This window comes from Aegilops tauschii, chromosome 6 (genome assembly GCF_002575655.3).
Source record: "Aegilops tauschii subsp. strangulata cultivar AL8/78 chromosome 6, Aet v6.0, whole genome shotgun sequence".
In the NCBI taxonomy this organism is placed as follows: domain Eukaryota; kingdom Viridiplantae; phylum Streptophyta; class Magnoliopsida; order Poales; family Poaceae; genus Aegilops; species Aegilops tauschii.
In genome coordinates this window covers 137,721,260-137,739,589 of record NC_053040.3, presented here as the reverse complement: position 1 = coordinate 137,739,589, position 18,330 = coordinate 137,721,260, and the positions used below count along the sequence as shown (strand labels likewise).

Below are 18,330 nucleotides of genomic sequence, written 5' to 3'. Positions count from 1 at the left end.
CTCCTATTGATATGATAAATTCTTTGTAGCATCAAAGGCTGAAGAAGCTGTGATACATCATCATTATTGCTCTAAATGTGCACTAACCAACTGTTCAGGGATAAAAATGAATGGAATAACACAAAAAACACTTTCGGTGTTGAGCTGAGCAAATCACAGTAACTAGAAACAACTTTGTGCCTCTGACTTCAGTTGGAATTGATAATGACCACCACAATAAGAAACATTTACTATGCAGTTGAGGCATCTTACTCGGATGAGATGAAAGGCACATAGATTGCTAAAGAGAACGCATAAAAACAGTTCAGAGAATGCAGGCAGCCAAAGATCTTACTACACAGTAACATATTCCACATAATGTTCTTCCTCTCAGACATGGGAGGCAGCACACTCCAGCAACTCAACATAATCACACAGTTGACAACCTTTCTGCCCACTACACCATAATACATGATTATGGTAGCATTTATATGCACAAATCTACCAGTAGTTCATTCTACAAAGCAGAAGGAATGTATACATACGATCAACGAGAACAACAAGGCTGCTTGCTTTATCAGTAGAGCCATTGGACGGAAGGACCCGAACGAGTTTGCAAACACCTGTTATTTAGATTGGTGGGATGTTTGAAAAAGAGAAGCCCTTGTATCCTTTGTATGCGTAGTAAGCAATTCTTGTGTAGTAGAATCCAGGGATGAACATTACAATGCCCAAAACCATGAAGAAGATTCCTGTTCCAAAGAGATAGTTGCAGATGTTTGAGTAAGGGGCAAAAATTCCAGCGGCAATTATAGACAAAGTTTATTCAAGCAGATATCTTCAGAAGTGCTACTGAAACATTCATATTGCATCAATACTTAGAATGAGAGTCAAAGTGCAAGCAAAATGTCCAAGCTTTTGCTTTGCAAATCAAAACATTTTATTTTTCAGTTTCACATGTACAACTGACATCCTACCATAAAGCCACACCATGATTACATATATTAGAGATGAGAGGAATATTGGGATTGTTTTTTAATAACCTAACTATAGTCTATACTACACTTCGTAGTGGTGATGAGAAGCTCTTAGTACCCACTCTCCGTAGTTCTCACTGCTGGGTTTCCTGGAGCACTTCACTATGAACATTGTGCAGTTTGAATACAAGCACCCCTAATTTGAGCCCAAAGTACTAGAGACCTCAGAAAACGCAAGCATCTCATACACACCTAAATTTTCCTAAGGCCTTACAAATGCCCACATATTTCTCAGCAATCACTTGGTCATACTCATATATACCAGAAAAATAAGTCACCTATCCAGCTCCCAAACAACTAGTACTACGGAGTAAATACTATGTCTCAGCCAAATAAACCTCAATCAATTCCTCTCTCACAAGTCACAACCTTAGAAATACTACTTCTAGCCATGAATTACTAGTAGCTCTTAAGACACTCATACAGCAGTAGTTAGAAAACTGCAAAAACACGCGGAGGAATTGATCCCGAGCTCGTATGCTCCCGCATGAACAGTAAAATCGAAAAAATATCGAAAAAAATTCAAAAAATTCCAAATTTTTTTTGGGAGAAACATTGACAAAAGTTCTAAGTGCCTGCCAAAATTCGTCGCGAAATCACATTCCTAGAAGGCATGGCAAAAAAAACAAAAACAGTACTCTAAAAAAGCTACTTTCAAAAGCATTTTGAAGCACTGAATTTGTTTTTTTTTGCCACGCCTTACAGGAATGTGATTTCATGATGAATTTTTGCAGGCACTTAGAACTTTTGTCAATGTTTCTCTCAAAAAAAAATTGGAATTTTTTTGAATTTTTTTCGATTTTACTGTTCATGCGGGAGCATATGAGCTCGGGATCAAAAGATGACTTTCGAAAAACTTCAGGGTCCTAGATGCAGTAACAATTCTTCTTATAGGCATATAGGGAAAGAAGAAAATGGAAGCGGAGAGGGGCGAAAAGAGATTCGATCTCACCGTGCGCGGTGTCACCGCCGACTTGGTTGGCGGCCATGAAGAGGCCGGCGACGACGCCGAGGGCACCGAAGGCGAGGAGGGCGGCGGCGAAGGCGATCTCCTTGACGGGGGCGCCGCGCGGGCCCCCTACGGCCCCGCCGACGAGGTCGTCCTCGTCGGTGATGGAGAAGGCGTGGTCCACGTAGGCCATGCCGGGCCGGGACTAGCTAGGGTTTCTCGAGGTGGATTCGCGTGCGGATCGTCGTCGCAGGTTGGTGGTGGTCTGGTTGGGGACGGAAGATGCAGCGCAGGGGAGAGAAGGGGGAGAGATCGGCTTAGTGGGTCGCTTGCGGAAGCAGATTTGGATCGGATTGGACGGGAGCGCCGGGTCAACCCGTTGTAGTATACGACGCGACCGCGATGGGCTACAATTCCGAGGCGAGTCTTTTGGAACCGGGCCTGGCAAAGCCCAGTTAAATAGGAGTAAGCTGGTTTTGGAGGTGAACTACGGGGCGGCCCATGTGCCGGGCAGGAAGCCCCTTTGTTATTGGTTTTTTCGTGAATTCAAAAAATATTTCATGATTCGAAAAATGTTTGGAAAATTATAAATCCTCACAGATTCAACAAATGTTCATGATTTTTAGAAAAATCATAAATTTTCAAAAAGTGTTCATGAATTTCTATAAATGTTCAAACATTCAAAAAATGGTTGAGAATTTCAAAAATTCTTCCCAAATTCAAAAAATTTCCGCAGATTTAAAAAATCATGAACACAAAAAATGTACGTAAAAAAAGCTCAGGAATTCCAAAAACTGTTCCCAAATTTCAAAAAATATTTCCCGGTTCAAAAATGTGTTCCCGAGTGCAATTTTTTTATGCAATTTCAAAAAAAGTTCATGAATTCGTAATTTTTCAGGATTTAGAAATATGTTCAAGAATTTGTGAAAAATGTTCACGAATTTTAAAAAAATGCATGATTTCAAAAAACGTACATGAATTTCAAAAAATGTTCACTCGTTTGAAAGATGTTCGCAAGTTGAAAAACAAAAAGGAATAGTAAAAAATAAATTAAAAGGTAAAATGAAGAAATGAAGAAAGAAAAAAGTAAAACATGGGAAAGGAAAAAGGAAATAGAAAAAGAAAAAGAAAAAGAAAAAAGAAATTAAGAAAAGAAAGGAAAAGAAAAACATATTCAGGGAAGTTTCACCTTCCCAAAACAAGTGGAGATGAAATTGGAAAATGGGCCGACCCATACAAAAAATAGCGCGTGAGGGGGGTACGCGTTTCCGCGCTTCCTGGCGACCTACGCGCGGAATAGGTAATCTTGTTTTGGAGCCCGCTGTTTGCGATGTGAAGGTTTTTCGTAGGTAATTGCCTGTTGCAACATATGCGTCAATACATTCCAATAGGATAGGCTTTTTTACGGGTCTCTCATTTATACATTTAATAGAACAATGCTCGTGCATTGCAATAGACTATACATATTTTAGTACGCCAGCATGTGATTTAAAAACCCGCTCATATTAATGTGATCGTATAAATAAATGTTTATCAAATCGTGTCCGTGATTGTGTAAATAAATGTATATCGAATATTGTCCGTGATTGTGTAAATAAATGTTTGTAAGTAAACTAAAATGAAATTGGTGCAGAAGGTAAGTAAATTATGGTGATTGATTAGCGTACGGGGAAGGTGTGAAAAAGGGTGCGGTGGGACTAAAAACCTGGTTGAACGAAAAATACCCCGATGAAGAAATGTGGTGGGAGGGAGATCCGGTTGACAAAGTGTTCTGGTGGCAAGGAAAGGAACGTACTCTTTTTAAGTAGTAGAGATAACACTACATTTTAGTGTCTTTTCCTACAAAACACCTTGATTTACCTGACATTTTATTGGTATTGTAATGACATAGAAAAAATGACTTAAATTGTCGACTAAATTAACACTTGGGATAATTGAGGCATTTTAAAAAAATACAATAATAGTCATATAGAGATGGGAGGAGAAAAAAAAATTGGGAGGGGGAAGGGGGCTAGGAACAATGTACCTAGGGAAGGTCGGACGAAGGAAGGAGTAAAATTAAACATGATTCTTTTTAAGCATGAGAGTATGATCTCTCAATCTCTAACGTAGGCTCAAGTTCTGCAAACAAAACTAGGGTTAATCGGTTCAGGAAAAAAGGGGAAAAGCAACGACAAACATTAGTCGGCTGGAACGGAAAACATTAAGCCACTCAAGTGTCAGATCTATTTTAAGTTCCAAATTTGGGCCTTTTGACCATCCCAACATAAAATTTTGCATGCATTTTTTCTCACACATAACATGTATCCCCACTCGCGTAAACAATCAGACAAATATTGCAACGTCTCAAATGTGACCACATAACAAATAGTTATATGTATGCAACAATACCCCGTTCATTACAACAAATCGTTGAAAATGCATCGCAATTCACATGATATGAAGACTAACATATCTGAAATTCTGAACAACACATGCAACAGCAAAGAGACACATGTGCAACACGAGAAAACTCCCATTGAAGCATAGATACAAAAATCATGGCAACACGTTACTCGTTTGTACACTGTCGTGGTATTCTCACGGGGGGGGGGGGGGGGGTGTGAATCGACAGATGCCACAAGGGCTTTGTGTGAGGGTAAGACTGCTGCTGATAGGACCGGGAGCGGGTATGCGAGTAGCACGCGGTAGTTTACCCAGGTTCGGGGCTCTCCGGAGAGATAATACCCCTACTCCTGCATGTCTGTGTATCTGTAGTATATCTGGTACAGGGTTGCTCCTGGAGCTGTATCTGAGATCAGTGCCAAGTGCATCTGATTTGGTATATGCATATAGGGCATGCTAGTGGCCGGCCATGCTCATGGCCGTGAGTGTGCGTGAGAGTGAGTGTGTGGATGGATGGATGGATGGCTCCTTTTATAGTGTGAGGTAGCTTTGTATCTAAGCTATGTGGAGGTATGGGAGCAAGGCATGGTGCATGTCATGCTTGTCCCCTAGGTCACTTCATGAATAGTGCCAGGGGACAAGTGACACTATACATGACGGTGTCGCGGTACGGTTGTCTTGTCCGCGGTATGGCCGTCTTGTCGGTGTCTTGTCGATGCCGGGTCGGACTGCAGTCGGCAGCCGGCTAGTCGGTGCAGTCGGTCAGCTGGCAGCCGGCCGGGCAGCCGGCCGGGTGGAGCAGTCGGACGGGGAGCCGGCAGGAGCGGCCGGGCAGTCGGACCGAGGGGCTTTGCTAGCCCCGATGTCTTGAAATATTGTCTTGCCGTCTTCGGGATACCCGTGTCCAATTACTCCGACAGTAGCCCCCAAGCCTCCGGGCAACTTGGCAAAGTCGGGCGGAGGTTTTTTCGCGAGTGTTCATGGAAATGATCATGCAAAAGACAAAGTTAGTCCATGCAGATATATCGAATGATTGCTTTTTAGCACTGCAAGTTTTATGCGGAGGGTGCCAACTCGGTTTCGTCCGAGCCCCCTTCAATCTTTTTCATGTTCCCTCCGCTCTTTGGCTTGTGCTCTCGCTTGCCAGACAGCCGCTCTGCGGTCTGTGGCTGAGAGTGGGCCGCGGAGTGGAGTGTACAATACTCAGACTCTGGGAGCGAATTTAACCGAGTAGATACTCATAAAGAAAACGGTCGGGTCGCCCGAAGCGTTTTTCTTCCCGGACGTTTTTCGCGTGGGTGGCCTCCAGCGTTCACTCTTGCCAGTCGGACAGCCGCTCTGCGGTCTGTGACTAAGAGTGGGCTTTTCATACCGCGCACGCTACTAAGCCGTCTGCGGGAACTAACGTCTCAGGCCAAGCGGCCAGCCCCCGGGCCAACTCTGGCTGGCGCCGGGGCGAACAGTGATGCAACTGTAATGAAATGCGGAGATAGTCCCCGAGCATCGCTCGGGGTTATCCGTGCTCTCGCGGTGGAAAAATCTACGGGTGAGGAGCTCACATTGGTTTTCGTGTAGCCGAGGCGGAGTTTGCCGGAGAGAGCCGGCGCACCCGCTGGGTGTAGCCTTCGAGCCCCTGGCCGCTCGAAGGAGGGTCCTGGCTAGTCAGGCGGCGAGGTGTCTTACAGCACCCTTTTCTTCTTCTGCCGGCTGCTGGCAGCCGGACGAAACTCTTCTCTTGTCTCCGTGGGGGCGCGCCAGCGCACCCACTGGGTGTAGCCCCCGAGATTCGGGCCGACTGCTGAGCAGTCGGGCCGGATCTTCCGGCAACAACTTTGTCTTCTTTCCTCGCGGGGGCGCGTCAGCGCACCCGCTGGGTGTAGCCCCCGAGATTCGGGCCGACTGCTGAGCAGTCGGGCCGGATCTCCCGGCGACTACTTTGTCTTCTCTCCTCGCGGGGGCGCGTCAGCGCACCCGCTGGGTGTAGCCCCCGAGATTTGGGCCGAGGTTCGACCAGCCAGGCGTCGAGGCGGACAGGCAGGCCAGGTTGCGTCCAGCCGTCCGAGTGATGAAGCAGGCGGACGGATAGACGGAGTTTTTCCTTTTCTTTATCCCAGCCGACCTCTTTCTTTCCTTCTCTCTCTTTTTTTTGGACTCGACCACTTTTTTCTCAGCCGGCCTGGGCAGCCGGCCCCTGACTTCTCTCACCCGCCCCCATTCCTTTTTTTTCCAGTCGGCAGGAGCGGGACGGCGGCAGCCGGCGGCCGAGTTGCGGCGGAGACGGCAGGCGGCGGAGCCGGTCGTCCGTGTTGGGGGGAGCCGGCAGGCGGAGCCGGCGCGCACGACCCAGCCGCGAGCGGAGGCGGAGCCGGCGGTCGGGGGAGCCGGATGCGCCACGCGCGACGCTCGCCGGACCCGGCTGGGCGCGGGGCGGCATCGGGGAGCCGGACGCGGCCGGGCTCGAGGTGGAGCAAGCGCGCGCGCGGCCGAGCGGGAGTGAGGAGGCGGCCCGGCGGAGCAGGCGGAGCCGGTCGGGTCGCCGGGTCGGCAGGCGGAGCCGGCGCGCGCGACCCAGCCGCGAGCGGAGGCGGAGCCGGCGGTCGGGGGAGCGGGAGGCGCCGCGCGCGACGCTCGCGGGTCCTGGCTGGGCGCGGGGCGGCACCGGGGAGCCGGACGCGGCCAGGCTCGAGGTGGAGCAAGCGCGCGCGCGGCCGAGCCGGTGCGAGGAGGCGGCCCGGCGGAGCAGGCGGAGCCGGCCGCGGAGGCGCAAAGCCGGCTGGTGGTCCCGCGAGGAAGGAGGCGGCGTGACGGCTGCGGGGCGGAGCCGGACTCGACGCAGACGGCGGAGACGGCGTCGAGCGGCGCGACTGCGCGTTAGGCGCGCCACGCAGCCGGTCATAGGTGCGCCAGGAGAGCCGGCGGCGGAGGGCTCGGGCTGGCCCGTCGGCGGCGCTCGCGCGGAGTAGAAGGAAGCCAGGGCCGGGGTAGCGCTCGGGGGCGGCTGGCGGAGGCGCGAGCCGGCGACTGCGGGAGCCGGCCGAAGCGAGCAGGCGGCCATGGGCGGGGGTGGAGGCGGGCGAACGGAGGAGGTCGCCGCGTGGCCGGAGGGGCAAAGGCGGAGCCGGCTGGAGCGGCGTGGCGTAGCCGGCGACCCGGCCGGCCGGCGCGCAGACACGGGGACGTGCGCGGGCGCGAAGGGGAGGCTGGGACGGCGGCGACGCAGTCGACGCCGCGGTGGTGGTGATGAAGGCGAGGCCAACGGCGAGGACGCGCCGTCCCGCGCGGCCGCTCCGGGGGTGGGTCGAAGTCGAGCCCCCGAATGCTACCGGAGAGACGGCGCGACGCCGCGGCGGTGATGGCGAAGGCGAGGCCGACGGCGAGGACGCGCCGCCCCTCGCGGCCATTCCGAGGGTGCGTCGATATCGAGCCCTCGACCGCTATCGGAGGGACGGCGCGACGCCGCGGCGGTGATGGCGAAGGCGAGGCCTACGGCGAGGACGCGCCGCCACTCGCGGCCATTCCGAGGGTGAGTCGATATCGAGCCCTGGACCGCTATCGAAGGGATGGCGCGACGCCGCGGTGGTGATGGCGAAGATGGTCCCGCCCGGACTGCGAAACTAGCAGCAGCGCGGTAGCATAGTACCGCCCCACGGTGGGCGCCAACTGTCGTGGTATTCTCACGGGGGGTGTGAATCGACAGATGCCACAAGGGCTTTGTGTGAGGGTAAGACTGCTGCTGATAGGACCGGGAGCGGGTATGCGAGTAGCACGCGGTAGTTTACCCAGGTTCGGGGCTCTCCGGAGAGATAATACCCCTACTCCTGCATGTCTGTGTATCTGTAGTATATCTGGTACAGGGTTGCTCCTGGAGCTATATCTGAGATCAGTGCCAAGTGCATCTGATTTGGTATATGCATATAGGGCATGCTAGTGGCCGGCCATGCTCATAGCCGTGAGTGTGCGTGAGAGTTAGTGTGTGGATGGATGGATGGATGGCTCCTTTTATAGTGTGAGGTAGCTTTGTATCTAAGCTATGTGGAGGTATGGGAGCAAGGCATGGTGCATGTCATGCTTGTTCCCTAGGTCACTTCATGAATAGTACCAGGGGACAAGTGACACTATACATGACGGTGTCGCGGTACGGTTGTCTTGTCCGCGGTATGGCCGTCTTGTCGGTGTCTTGTCGATGCCGGGTCGGACTGCAGTCGGCAGCCGGCTAGTCGGTGCAGTCGGTCAGCTGGCAGCCGGCCGGGCAGCCGGCCGGGTGGAGCAGTCGGACGGGGAGCCGGCAGGAGCGGCCGGGCAGTCGGACTGAGGGGCTTTGCTAGCCCCGATGTCTTGAAATATTGTCTTGCCGTCTTCGGGATACCCGTGTCCAATTACTCCGACATACACAATAAACATGTGTGAGAATACCGTGTGCAACATAAAGAAAATCTCATTCACCTCTCATTATCAACAAGGATGCATGAAAATTAAAGTGGCCTTCTAGATGCTTGCTTATGTCCCATTTGATAAAGTTGCAACAATAGGGAAAAGATTAGAATGGTCTTGCGTAAGGATGACACTGCAAAAACAAAAAACACTTGTTTATTCTACGTGGATTGAGCGTGAATGCAGCTGAGACCACAGTGGGAGAGGAAAATGTGTGTGCGGAAACCTCTTGCGCGTGCATCTCGTTCCGCTGACAGGCCTAGCGAGGACGATCCAGTGGCAGGGCGTTGCCCGATGCCACCCAAAACTTGGCGCTACCGCCCCGCCACACGCAAGGACGACTCATAGCATGCTGAACAACCAAGACCACCGATCGCAGTCCTTGTCGTGGAAAAGGACGCACGAAGAGGTCGATCCACGCGTCGGCCACCTATAGATCCTTGACGGCAATGCAACTGAGACACACACTATTGGCGCATGCCACCGTTGGTCGTCGTTGCAGGACGACAAGATCTCCCCGCCAAGATGCAGGTCTGCCCAAGTCCTGATCCGGCCCAATAGAACCTTGCAAAGCCCCCTCACATCGTCTCCAAGCGTCCTCCACACCGTACGTGTCCACCAGGACAGTCTCATGATTAGGGATATAAACTGGTCCGGTTTAAACCCACTTATAATCTTAAAGTTAAGTTATTATTATATTTTCGGGGAAACTGAACTATCGAGATAGGTAAATCTAACTAAATGGGACTTGCGGACGCCGTTTATTTGCTATCCAGATCGCGCCTTGCGCTCTCGAGGAAGCCCCGCCGCTGCCGCGACCACCGAGATTCGACAGACATCTTGCACCGCGACGACAAGGGAGGAGTGGGGAAAGAGGAGGAGGCGGCGTTTGGCCTCGGAACTACCTGTGTCGCCTAGTTGGTGGCGCGGGGGGGGGGGGGGGGGGGGGGGTTCAACTAAGCATTTTCCCCTATGGTGATGTGTTGATCAAAAGAATTACCATTGTTAACTTGATTGGAACATTGATTCTAATGCAGAACTGCGCAAAAACAGGACCACCTTATTACAACACGTCAAGTAGCAGTCCATGAAGATTAAGGGCCCCTTTGATTCATAGGATTGCAAAAACATAGGAATAGGAAAAACGTAGGATTGGAATGGCATGTCCATTGGATCCTATAGAATTTGAGTTTGTTTGATTGTGTCATGGGAAAAACAAAGGATTTTTTCCAAGAGGTTGGAGTGGATGTTAGAATTCCTGTGAAATGTAGTACAAATGAACCCTTAGGAAAAAATCCTACAGGATTCAATCCTACGAATCAAACAACCAGGGCTTCTTTGGATCATAGGATTAGAAAACACAGGAATTTGAAAAACACAGGGATTTGATGGGATTGTAGGTGCAAAAGAGAGGATTACAAAACAGAGGGAAACTGCAGGAATGATCATTTAGATGGAATACAGAAAACATAGGAAAAGTGCCTCGATCCTACGCGAATCAGTGTAAAAAAGAGGCTAGAGTGGATGTTGAAATTCCTGTAGGATTGAGGTGTAGAAATGCAATCCATAGGAATTTTGGAGGTGTCATTCCTTTGATCCAAAGGGCTTCCTTAGGAAAAAATGCAATGAATTGGAATCCTCCAATATTCCTATGAAAAATCCTTCAATCCAAAGAGGCCCCCAACGTAGGAAAAAATCCTAAGGATTATAATCCTTCAAAGATCCTATGAAAAATCCTTTGAATCAAAGAGACCCTAAGTACACAACCACATTTAAAACTCCAAATTATGAATCATGTTTTTTCAAAGCACATAAGACATATCATAAAATTTACCAATTACTTTAAGTCAACCCTAAATAAAAATATATTTCTATTTGGCACGATTGGGAAGTGCAATACTCGCATGTCGTAGTAGAAAAAAAAGACACCCTTCAAGGATATGAATTCAAACAACATGAAAGAGGAAATCTACTATTTTCATTTCCATAATTGTGGTATCCTATATACATTTCATTGCAAGTACTGGATCTACATACTTTCATTTGAGAATCACGTGAAGGGGGTAAGAAGGCCAATAAGTGTCAAACCATATGAGGTTTGTGTCCAGCTCAAGAAGGCGAGGCGCCGGCGGCTACTGAAGACGAAATATGGTTCTTCCCGCCTAGCCCTCGTCTCGGCGGTGTGTCTCCGTCAGAGTGCACGTGAAAGTGTGTCTTCGACATATCTCATGGGATTCGATCGTTGTTTGTTTTCGATGGATCTGCGTTGATTCGATCTTCGTTCGTCTACGTTTATGTGTCTACGATCTACGTTTTTTCATCAGTGATGGTTGCTTTTCTGGTGCGCTGGTCCTTTGGGGGTCTTAGTACGACAATTTTTTTTACTGTTTACTTAAACAAGTTTTGCCCGACTCCGGTGAGGGAGGGCGATGGCGACGGTGGGCCTTCGGTTCGCTTTAGTGCTTGTAGTCGTCGCTAGGTGGTCTATGTACATGAATGAATAGATCAGAAGTTTTTTCAAAAAGAGACGAGGCAGAACACGGTGAGCAACTGCCTTTGTCACGAGGATGCTTGTAGTCCTCACTAGAGAAAGTGAGCTCAACGTGAGGCCATCGTGCAATTCTCTCAAAATGAAACAAGCAATGCTGCTGCGTTCCTCTTTTGCAGTTTTCTAGGTGCGGCGATTGTGAGTGTGCGCGGCGATAGGGATTGAGCATCGTGTCTAGAGGCGGAGGATTTAAACATATAGCAAACACAATGGATCATCCAACGTTGCAAGATTTGAATAATGAGGATTGCCGGATTAGAAAATTTAACCCATAATTTCTTTTAGTGGTAGGCGCTCATTCCCGTCAATAAAGAATGAATCAACTGTGATGACTTCATCAATCTCAATAACTCGCCAACTCTACCATGAAGATGCTATGAATAGGGTGTGCATGCATATGAATGATGCGTCTACGTGAGTATGTGTAACTTTCTTGAATGAAAAATAAACCCAACTCGACAAAGATTGACAGATAGGAAGTAGCAGGATTGGACGAGATTGAATATACAACATGTATACCTTGTCTCTTTTGTTAGCCACATTTCAGATTAAGCAGCGCCGAGGACGGCTTTGTTTTCAAGAAAGGGAGGATGATGAGGACATGACTACCTTGGATACGACCAAAAATATTGCATACATGCATATTTATCAGGTGATTTCTAGTGCAAACTATTCAATAATCTATTTATGTTATCAGAACAAAAATACTTCACACACTTTTGTGTTTTGTCTAATTGCAGGTGTATGAGATATTTGTACAATCCACATATGAAGATAAGGGAAAAGGAGAAGTTTAGGTTCTGTTCAAAAAGTCCTCTCACGTCATTTTTGGGCCAAGAGAAGATAGAGTCCAAGTCGCCCACGTTCTGAATTCAGATTCGGACTGCAGAGACATACCTGACTCAAAACGCCAACAACTTTTTCATACGGACTTCGAATTGGGTGATTCCTTTTTTGTTGGAAAGTATATTTCGTGTTCTTTCCAACCCAATTGGATTCACCTTCAAATTCGTCCGGAGCATTGAGATATAGATGAAACAATCTGACGCTGCAGCAGAATCCGAGTCAAACAACAAGTCCAAAGGTGTTGCATCACCTCCACTTGCAGCCTGCAGGGGTGATGGGGATTTGAAAAGAGTTTTGTTGCTACTCTTTGTGTAATGGCGGTTCCAAAGATGAAGGTGAAGTAAACGGATAAGACATCTACCAAATCGTTTTTTACTAGTAATAGTAAAAAGGAATCTAATAAATAGAAAAAAAAAAGACCCCCTTATCGTCCCCACCTTCTTCTCTTTCTCGAAAACTTGTTGTACTTCCCCATCCGCCATGGCGGAGGAGTGCTGCAGCGCGGACCTGCTGGAGTGGATCGGCCCTGACGTCTCAGCATGCGTCTTCAGCCGCCTTGACCACCCCGCCGACCTTGTCCGCGCCGCCGCTGTCTCCAGAACCTGGCGCAGATGCGGTGAGCAATTCTCGCCCTCCTCCCCGATGGCTGTCGATTCTAATATATACCATCGCCGCGCCCTGATTTCCCCTCCTCCGCGCAGTGGTCGAGAGCGGCTTGAGCAAGAGCCTTTGCCTGCGCCTGTGCCCCGAGGTCGCCACCGTCGCCGCGGCCGCAGAGGTGTCCAGATCGCCGCCTTCAACCGCCGCCCCTGAATCAGGCTACGAGAGGGACTACAGGATATACTCCAACCTCGCCGGCGCCTACGTCTCCGACTCCGCCGAGCCCTCCGCGGAATGCATCTTGGACTGTATCGGCGCCTCCAGCACCGACGACTTCCCAGCAGAGACCATGGAGAACACCCTCGACGAGGAGGAGATTATCAATTTCCGCCCGAGAGCCTTACCTACAGGCTCAACTCTGACATCTGCATTGTCGATGAGATTCGGGTGCGACCGTACCAAGGTGCGTTATTATTGATTGATTTAGCCGTGGTATTGCAATTGCTCGAGCTCTTTCATAGTGCACACCATTAATTGATTGCTTGCTTGATTAGGCTAAGTACTATAGTCCCAAATTAGTTGAGGATCCCAAGGCACTGCAAATTTCTGTCTTGATTAGATTTATCCTGTCAGGTGATTGATCGATAGTATTTATATGCCCCTTTGCTTCGAATTGCCAGCCTTTTTTCAGGATGGTGACCCTATATACTCTTCAAAGATGGTGCGATTTCGGATGGGCCATTACAAGCTTCCGCGAGGATCAGAGACGTTTGTAATGGATGATTATGAGAATAAGATGGTAAATGCTGATGAAAAATACACGTGGACTTACACTTCGCCAGCGTTCCCTATGTTACAGGTGAGTTGGTGCATCCTTTTATTGTTGATATATATCTACAGATTGATGGGAAAATTCTACGATGAGACTCCGCATAGTTACTTTTTTCAGTCAAAGAACTCTTATATTCCACTTAGCCAGAATTTCTCATGTTTAGGACAAATAACGAGTCAGTAATTTGTGATTACGAGATCCACTAATGATGTAATCTTTTTAGTTCTACTTGCCATGGTCTAGCAAATTAGCATGTTGGTTGATATTGGATATAGCGATGACCTTATGATATCATCTATTTGTGGTGTGATAGAAAAACGAACTACAATCCTTCAAGCTCCCACGCCCTGTCCTTTGCATTGGTGGTGTGGTGATGATTGAACTCTTGGGCAGAGTACAGAAACAAGAAGCAGATGATATGTACTACATATGGTAAGTTGAATATGGCATGATTAGCTTTTGCAAAAAATGGCATGATGATCCAAATTCAGAGGCTTGATGTAACTCCAGTCTCAGGCTGCCAGTGGAAATGCAAAACTTAATACTCGTTCACTGCACCATGAAGAATGAAATTGTGCATGTCAGGAACTTATTTCTGTTAAATAATGATTGTCAGCAACTTTGTCCTCACACTTCATCATGGTGCATATATTGTTTTTGTGGTGCTTGTACCGTAGCATTTAGAAGATGCACTTGTCAGTTTCTTGCATAATATTATAAAGCGTTAATCTGAATCCTGTAGTAAAGTTTGCTCAATTTAGGTCCTTTTCCTCGCATACTCGCTCCTTTTAGGTTTACAAGGCCTGCATGCATTTTGAGATTTATTTTGACCGTCAATTAGACCAATAGTATATGAGTTGTGTGCCATAAAAATTATATCATTAAATCTTTTTTGGAATGCAAATTCGATGATACATTTATTATGACATATGATTATATTTTGGTAGTGAAATTGCTGGTCAAAGTTGGCCTCAAAATGCGTATGAGCCTTGTAAACCCGAAATGATGTAAATTAGAAATGCTGAAACATCAGTATCTTTTCCCCCTTTTGCATGTAACAGCGTTTGCCATGCTGAAGTGATGGGGCGTTCACTCTCACCACTTTTCATGGTTGAAATCTCGGATCCTGAAGGTTATTCAATCCTCAAGTACTTACCGGGTGCCAAGGACCTATCCATCGATGACTTTTTGCAAGATGATACCAAAGACTCGCCGGAGTGGCACTATCTTGTTGATAGATACAGGCAGATGAATCACAGAGCAGTAGTAGTGAGTGCACTTCTGGAGCCTGTACATTACATGCATGATATAGGTGGCATCTCAGACGATGATCATGAAGATGATGTAGGTGGCATCTCAGACGATGATCATGAAGATGATGTAGGTGGCATCTCAGACGATGATTATCTTGTGTAGATTTGTGTGCTGGACTGCAGCTACAACTCTGCCGTGGTTTTACTCTTTGTAGTTTAGTGAACACCTCGGAACTCTGCAAGCTTTTGTTGCAAGCATTTCTGAAGCCTCGGTTCTGGAACCTAGAGGACCTGATCGAGACAAGTTGCTCTTATGGTTTGCAACTCTGCTCAAGCTTGCTCGTGTTTTCTCTTGTGTTTTTCGTTTAGTGGTGAATATTTGTCATATATTACTTTTCAAATAAATGCTGTTTGCGGATGGATTACTGAATCTTATGGCACACTATGAATGCATGATACTGTAGACTTACTGTATATATATGCTGAATGCAATCCTAATCGTCGTGGAGTTGCATCTCCAGCACTGAGCGTTTACTCTTTGAGCTTGCCTGGGACTTAGGCTCTGGAACCTTTGTGGACTACCGGGTGGAACCTTGATGCCTTGATGTGGCCCCAAGACCATGGCATCTGCGAAGCACGAGTCATTATGCCATCAGTCACCATGTTGGTATCCTGGTAAGTTTTGAACGAGACTATAGATTGGATTTCCATATTTGTGCATGCTTGGATCGTAATCTGGCGTTGCATGTCCAGAACCAGTCCCTTTAGATATATTTAACATTTCAAAAACCGTAGTTTCCATGTGAATGTCAACATGGCAGAGGAAAATAACTCGCATGGCCACTATCTATCACACAACGATATCCTTTTATCTGAGTATGAAGCTTCATCACGGACAGCCCAAACCTGAAGCTCTCTTCATACGTGAGACGGATATTTCCTTCTATAACTTCTCCAGACCATCTTCCCCCAAAAAACAAGGTTAGTTTCTTAGTGAAGAGTCACTGTCTCATGCATACTATAGATAAATGTGGCGCCATTTTGCCTTGAAAGTATCACCTTCATCTTTTCTGAATTAGTCCTGGCACTGGCCGCCGAACATTTGCATTATCATGCTGTGAGGCGTAAACCTGGAAATGCTGGTGTTTGTGGTTCTTCAGGCATCATTCAACCAGACATATCATTAGCATTTCAGTGCCCAGTTCAGTCATGGTAGAATCTGCAAAGCCTTTCATTACGGCCCTGTTCGGAGGCTCTCCACTCCATGACTCCGCTCCCGGAGCGGCCGGAGCCGTAATTGAAAATCATGGAGTGGGCAAAGAGGTACTCCGCATATCCTTGTATTCTGCGGAGCTGGTGGAGCTGTCGTCCTACATACAGTTACCGGATTCCATTGTATATCTTGCCATTCCTTCTACTCCCTCCGTTCACTGTTGTAAGTCGTTTCATACAACTTAAAATAGGCTGTTTTACATATTGTCTGAAATGTCTTCAAGGTTTTATAAAAGTGAATAGAGGGAATATTTGCAATCTGTATCGCGTCCCGCAATGGCTGATGCCGTACTGGTAATTTTCATCGGCATTATAAACTGCGAACTGCACCTGCTGTTCGCTCTCTGCTGCTGGCAATTCTGGAAGGCCTGCGTATCATGGTGAATGGAGAGGGTTTTAATTTGTCAGGGACGCTTCCTTCTGTTGCATAGGGCACCTAAATGATACTCCCTCCGTCAGTATAATATAAGAGCGTTTTTGACACTAGTGAATAATGCAAGGACGACAGTGTTATCGTGCTTGCCTTCTTGAACAATGCTGACAAGCTCGGTTACTGTATCTAACTTAATTTTGGAGCAGTGTTCAAGGAGGCACACGCTGCAGCCTGCTAGCAAATCATCCACCAAATTTCTACTGTGCTAGTTGAGTGATGAAGAGTAGTGTCTCTATTATGTACTGTAGAACACAAAAGGTGTTTCCTGTTGGGTTGGAACACACTGCTATATAGGCTGCGGTGTGGCCCTTGCCCAAAATGAATTAGCTGCCCAACATGAATTTACGATTTGCGTGTTGAGATATTACGTACGTCCGGTGGCAGATAAAGCCACCACTCTAGAGTCTAGAGTGTTGTGACATTCCTATAGCCAATTTCGCCTAAGTCCCCACACAACAATTTCTCATCCCTAAAAGCAACTCCAACGGGCCGACCCAAACGGACGACGATTTCGTCCGCTTTTTATTCGTTTGGATCGGCCAGACAGACACGGATGTTCGCTTCCGCATTTGGGTCGGCGCGTGCGCCCAATGCTAGCCTGAAGCTATTTTGACGGCGAAAAAAAAATTGAATGCATGCATATTAAAAAAGAGAAACAACATTAATTAAACATTAAAGCCGGCCACGAAGGCCGGCGAGAGTCCACGCGTCCACATTTGCATTTAAACAAAATAAAAACAGCCTAAACAACGAGACGGCGCGCTGCCCTAGGCGTCGTCGTTGTCGTCCTCGGGGTCCGTGAGGTCGATGAGCGTCGGCGCCGGCCCGGCCCAGGCGAACGCCGTGTTCCAGAGCGCCGTCATGTCGGGCAGTGCCGGCGCAGGCAGTGCCGGCGCGGGGGGGTGTGCGGCTGCCTGTGCAGCCGCGGCCTGGCGCGCCTCCTCCTCGGCCTCGCGCTCCTCCTCCTCGAGGTCGCGCTCGAGCATCTCGAGGTACTCGCTGTCGCGGCGCTCCTCGGCCACCCTGATCGTGCGCCAGTGCTCGAGGTACGCCTGCTCCTGCGCCGGCGTCGCTCCCATCCAGACCGGTGGCGCGCGTACCCACTCGCGCACTACTCCCGTCCAGGAGTAGCGCTCGATGGGGGACGGCTCCCGCTCCGGCTCCGGCTTGATGGGGGACGGCGGGGCCACCGGCGGCACCACGCTGTCGCCCGCCGCGGAGAGGGCAAGGGTCTGCGCCATTGCCGCCTCGTACCGAGCCTCCTCTTCCGCCTCCGCCCTGCGCCGCTCGTCCTCCTCGCTCTCCCGGTAGACGGCCGCAAGGGTCGCCTGGTCCTCCTCGCGGACGATGAGCGCCGGTGGCGGCGACCTCCGGTCGACCTCGCGCACGCCCCGTCGCCTCGCCTCCTCGTGCTCGAAGGCGAACCTGTTGGGGAACGTAGTAATTTCAAAAAATTTCCCACGCACACGCAAGATCATGGTGATGCATAACAACGAGAGGAGAGAGTGTAGTCTACGTACCCTCGTAGACCGTAAGCGAAAGCGTTTATCAACGCGGTTGATGTAGTCAAACGTCTTCACGATCCGACCGATCCAAGTACCGAAAGCACGGCACCTCCGAGTTCTGCACACGTTCTGCTCGGTGACGTCCTCGCCTTCTCGATCCAGCAAGAGGGGCGAAGTAGTAGATGAGTTCCGGCAGCACGACGGCGTGGTGACGGTGTTGGTGAGGAACAATCTTCGCAGGGCTTCGCCTAAGCACTACG

The 18,330-nt window shown here is 48.9% G+C and overlaps 1 protein-coding gene, 1 non-coding gene and 1 pseudogene across 2 annotated transcripts; 2 read left to right on the top strand and 1 right to left on the bottom strand.

Moving 5' to 3' along the window:
- Nucleotides 1-303: 303 nt before the first annotated feature.
- LOC109756384 (uncharacterized) lies at nt 304-2,322 on the bottom strand. Its single transcript, XM_020315232.4, has 2 exons — nt 1,969-2,322; nt 304-731 (listed from the first exon to the last, which is right to left on the bottom strand). The coding sequence occupies exons 1-2, from the start codon at nt 2,156-2,158 to the stop codon at nt 610-612; spliced, it is 312 nt and encodes a 103-aa protein (XP_020170821.1). The 5' UTR covers nt 2,159-2,322; the 3' UTR covers nt 304-609.
- A 6,516-nt stretch (nt 2,323-8,838) lies between these two features.
- On the top strand, nt 8,839-8,944 carry LOC120967531 (U6 spliceosomal RNA). The gene has a single exon (XR_005761281.1). It is a non-coding gene; the product is annotated as a U6 spliceosomal RNA (small nuclear RNA).
- Nucleotides 8,945-12,596: 3,652 nt separating this feature from the next.
- Nucleotides 12,597-15,285, top strand: LOC109756387 (F-box protein At4g00755-like; annotated as a pseudogene).
- The last annotated feature ends 3,045 nt before the right edge of the window (nt 15,286-18,330 follow it).

Excerpts from the sequence above, each read along its gene's own strand:
- LOC109756384 (XM_020315232.4), bottom strand. The coding sequence starts at position 2,158 with ATGGCCTACGTGGACCACGCCTTCTCCATCACCGACGAGGACGACCTC. Across the intron at positions 732-1,968 it reads CGGCGGTGACACCGCGCACG|GAATCTTCTTCATGGTTTTG; the intron begins GTGAGATCGAAT and ends TCTTTGGAACAG.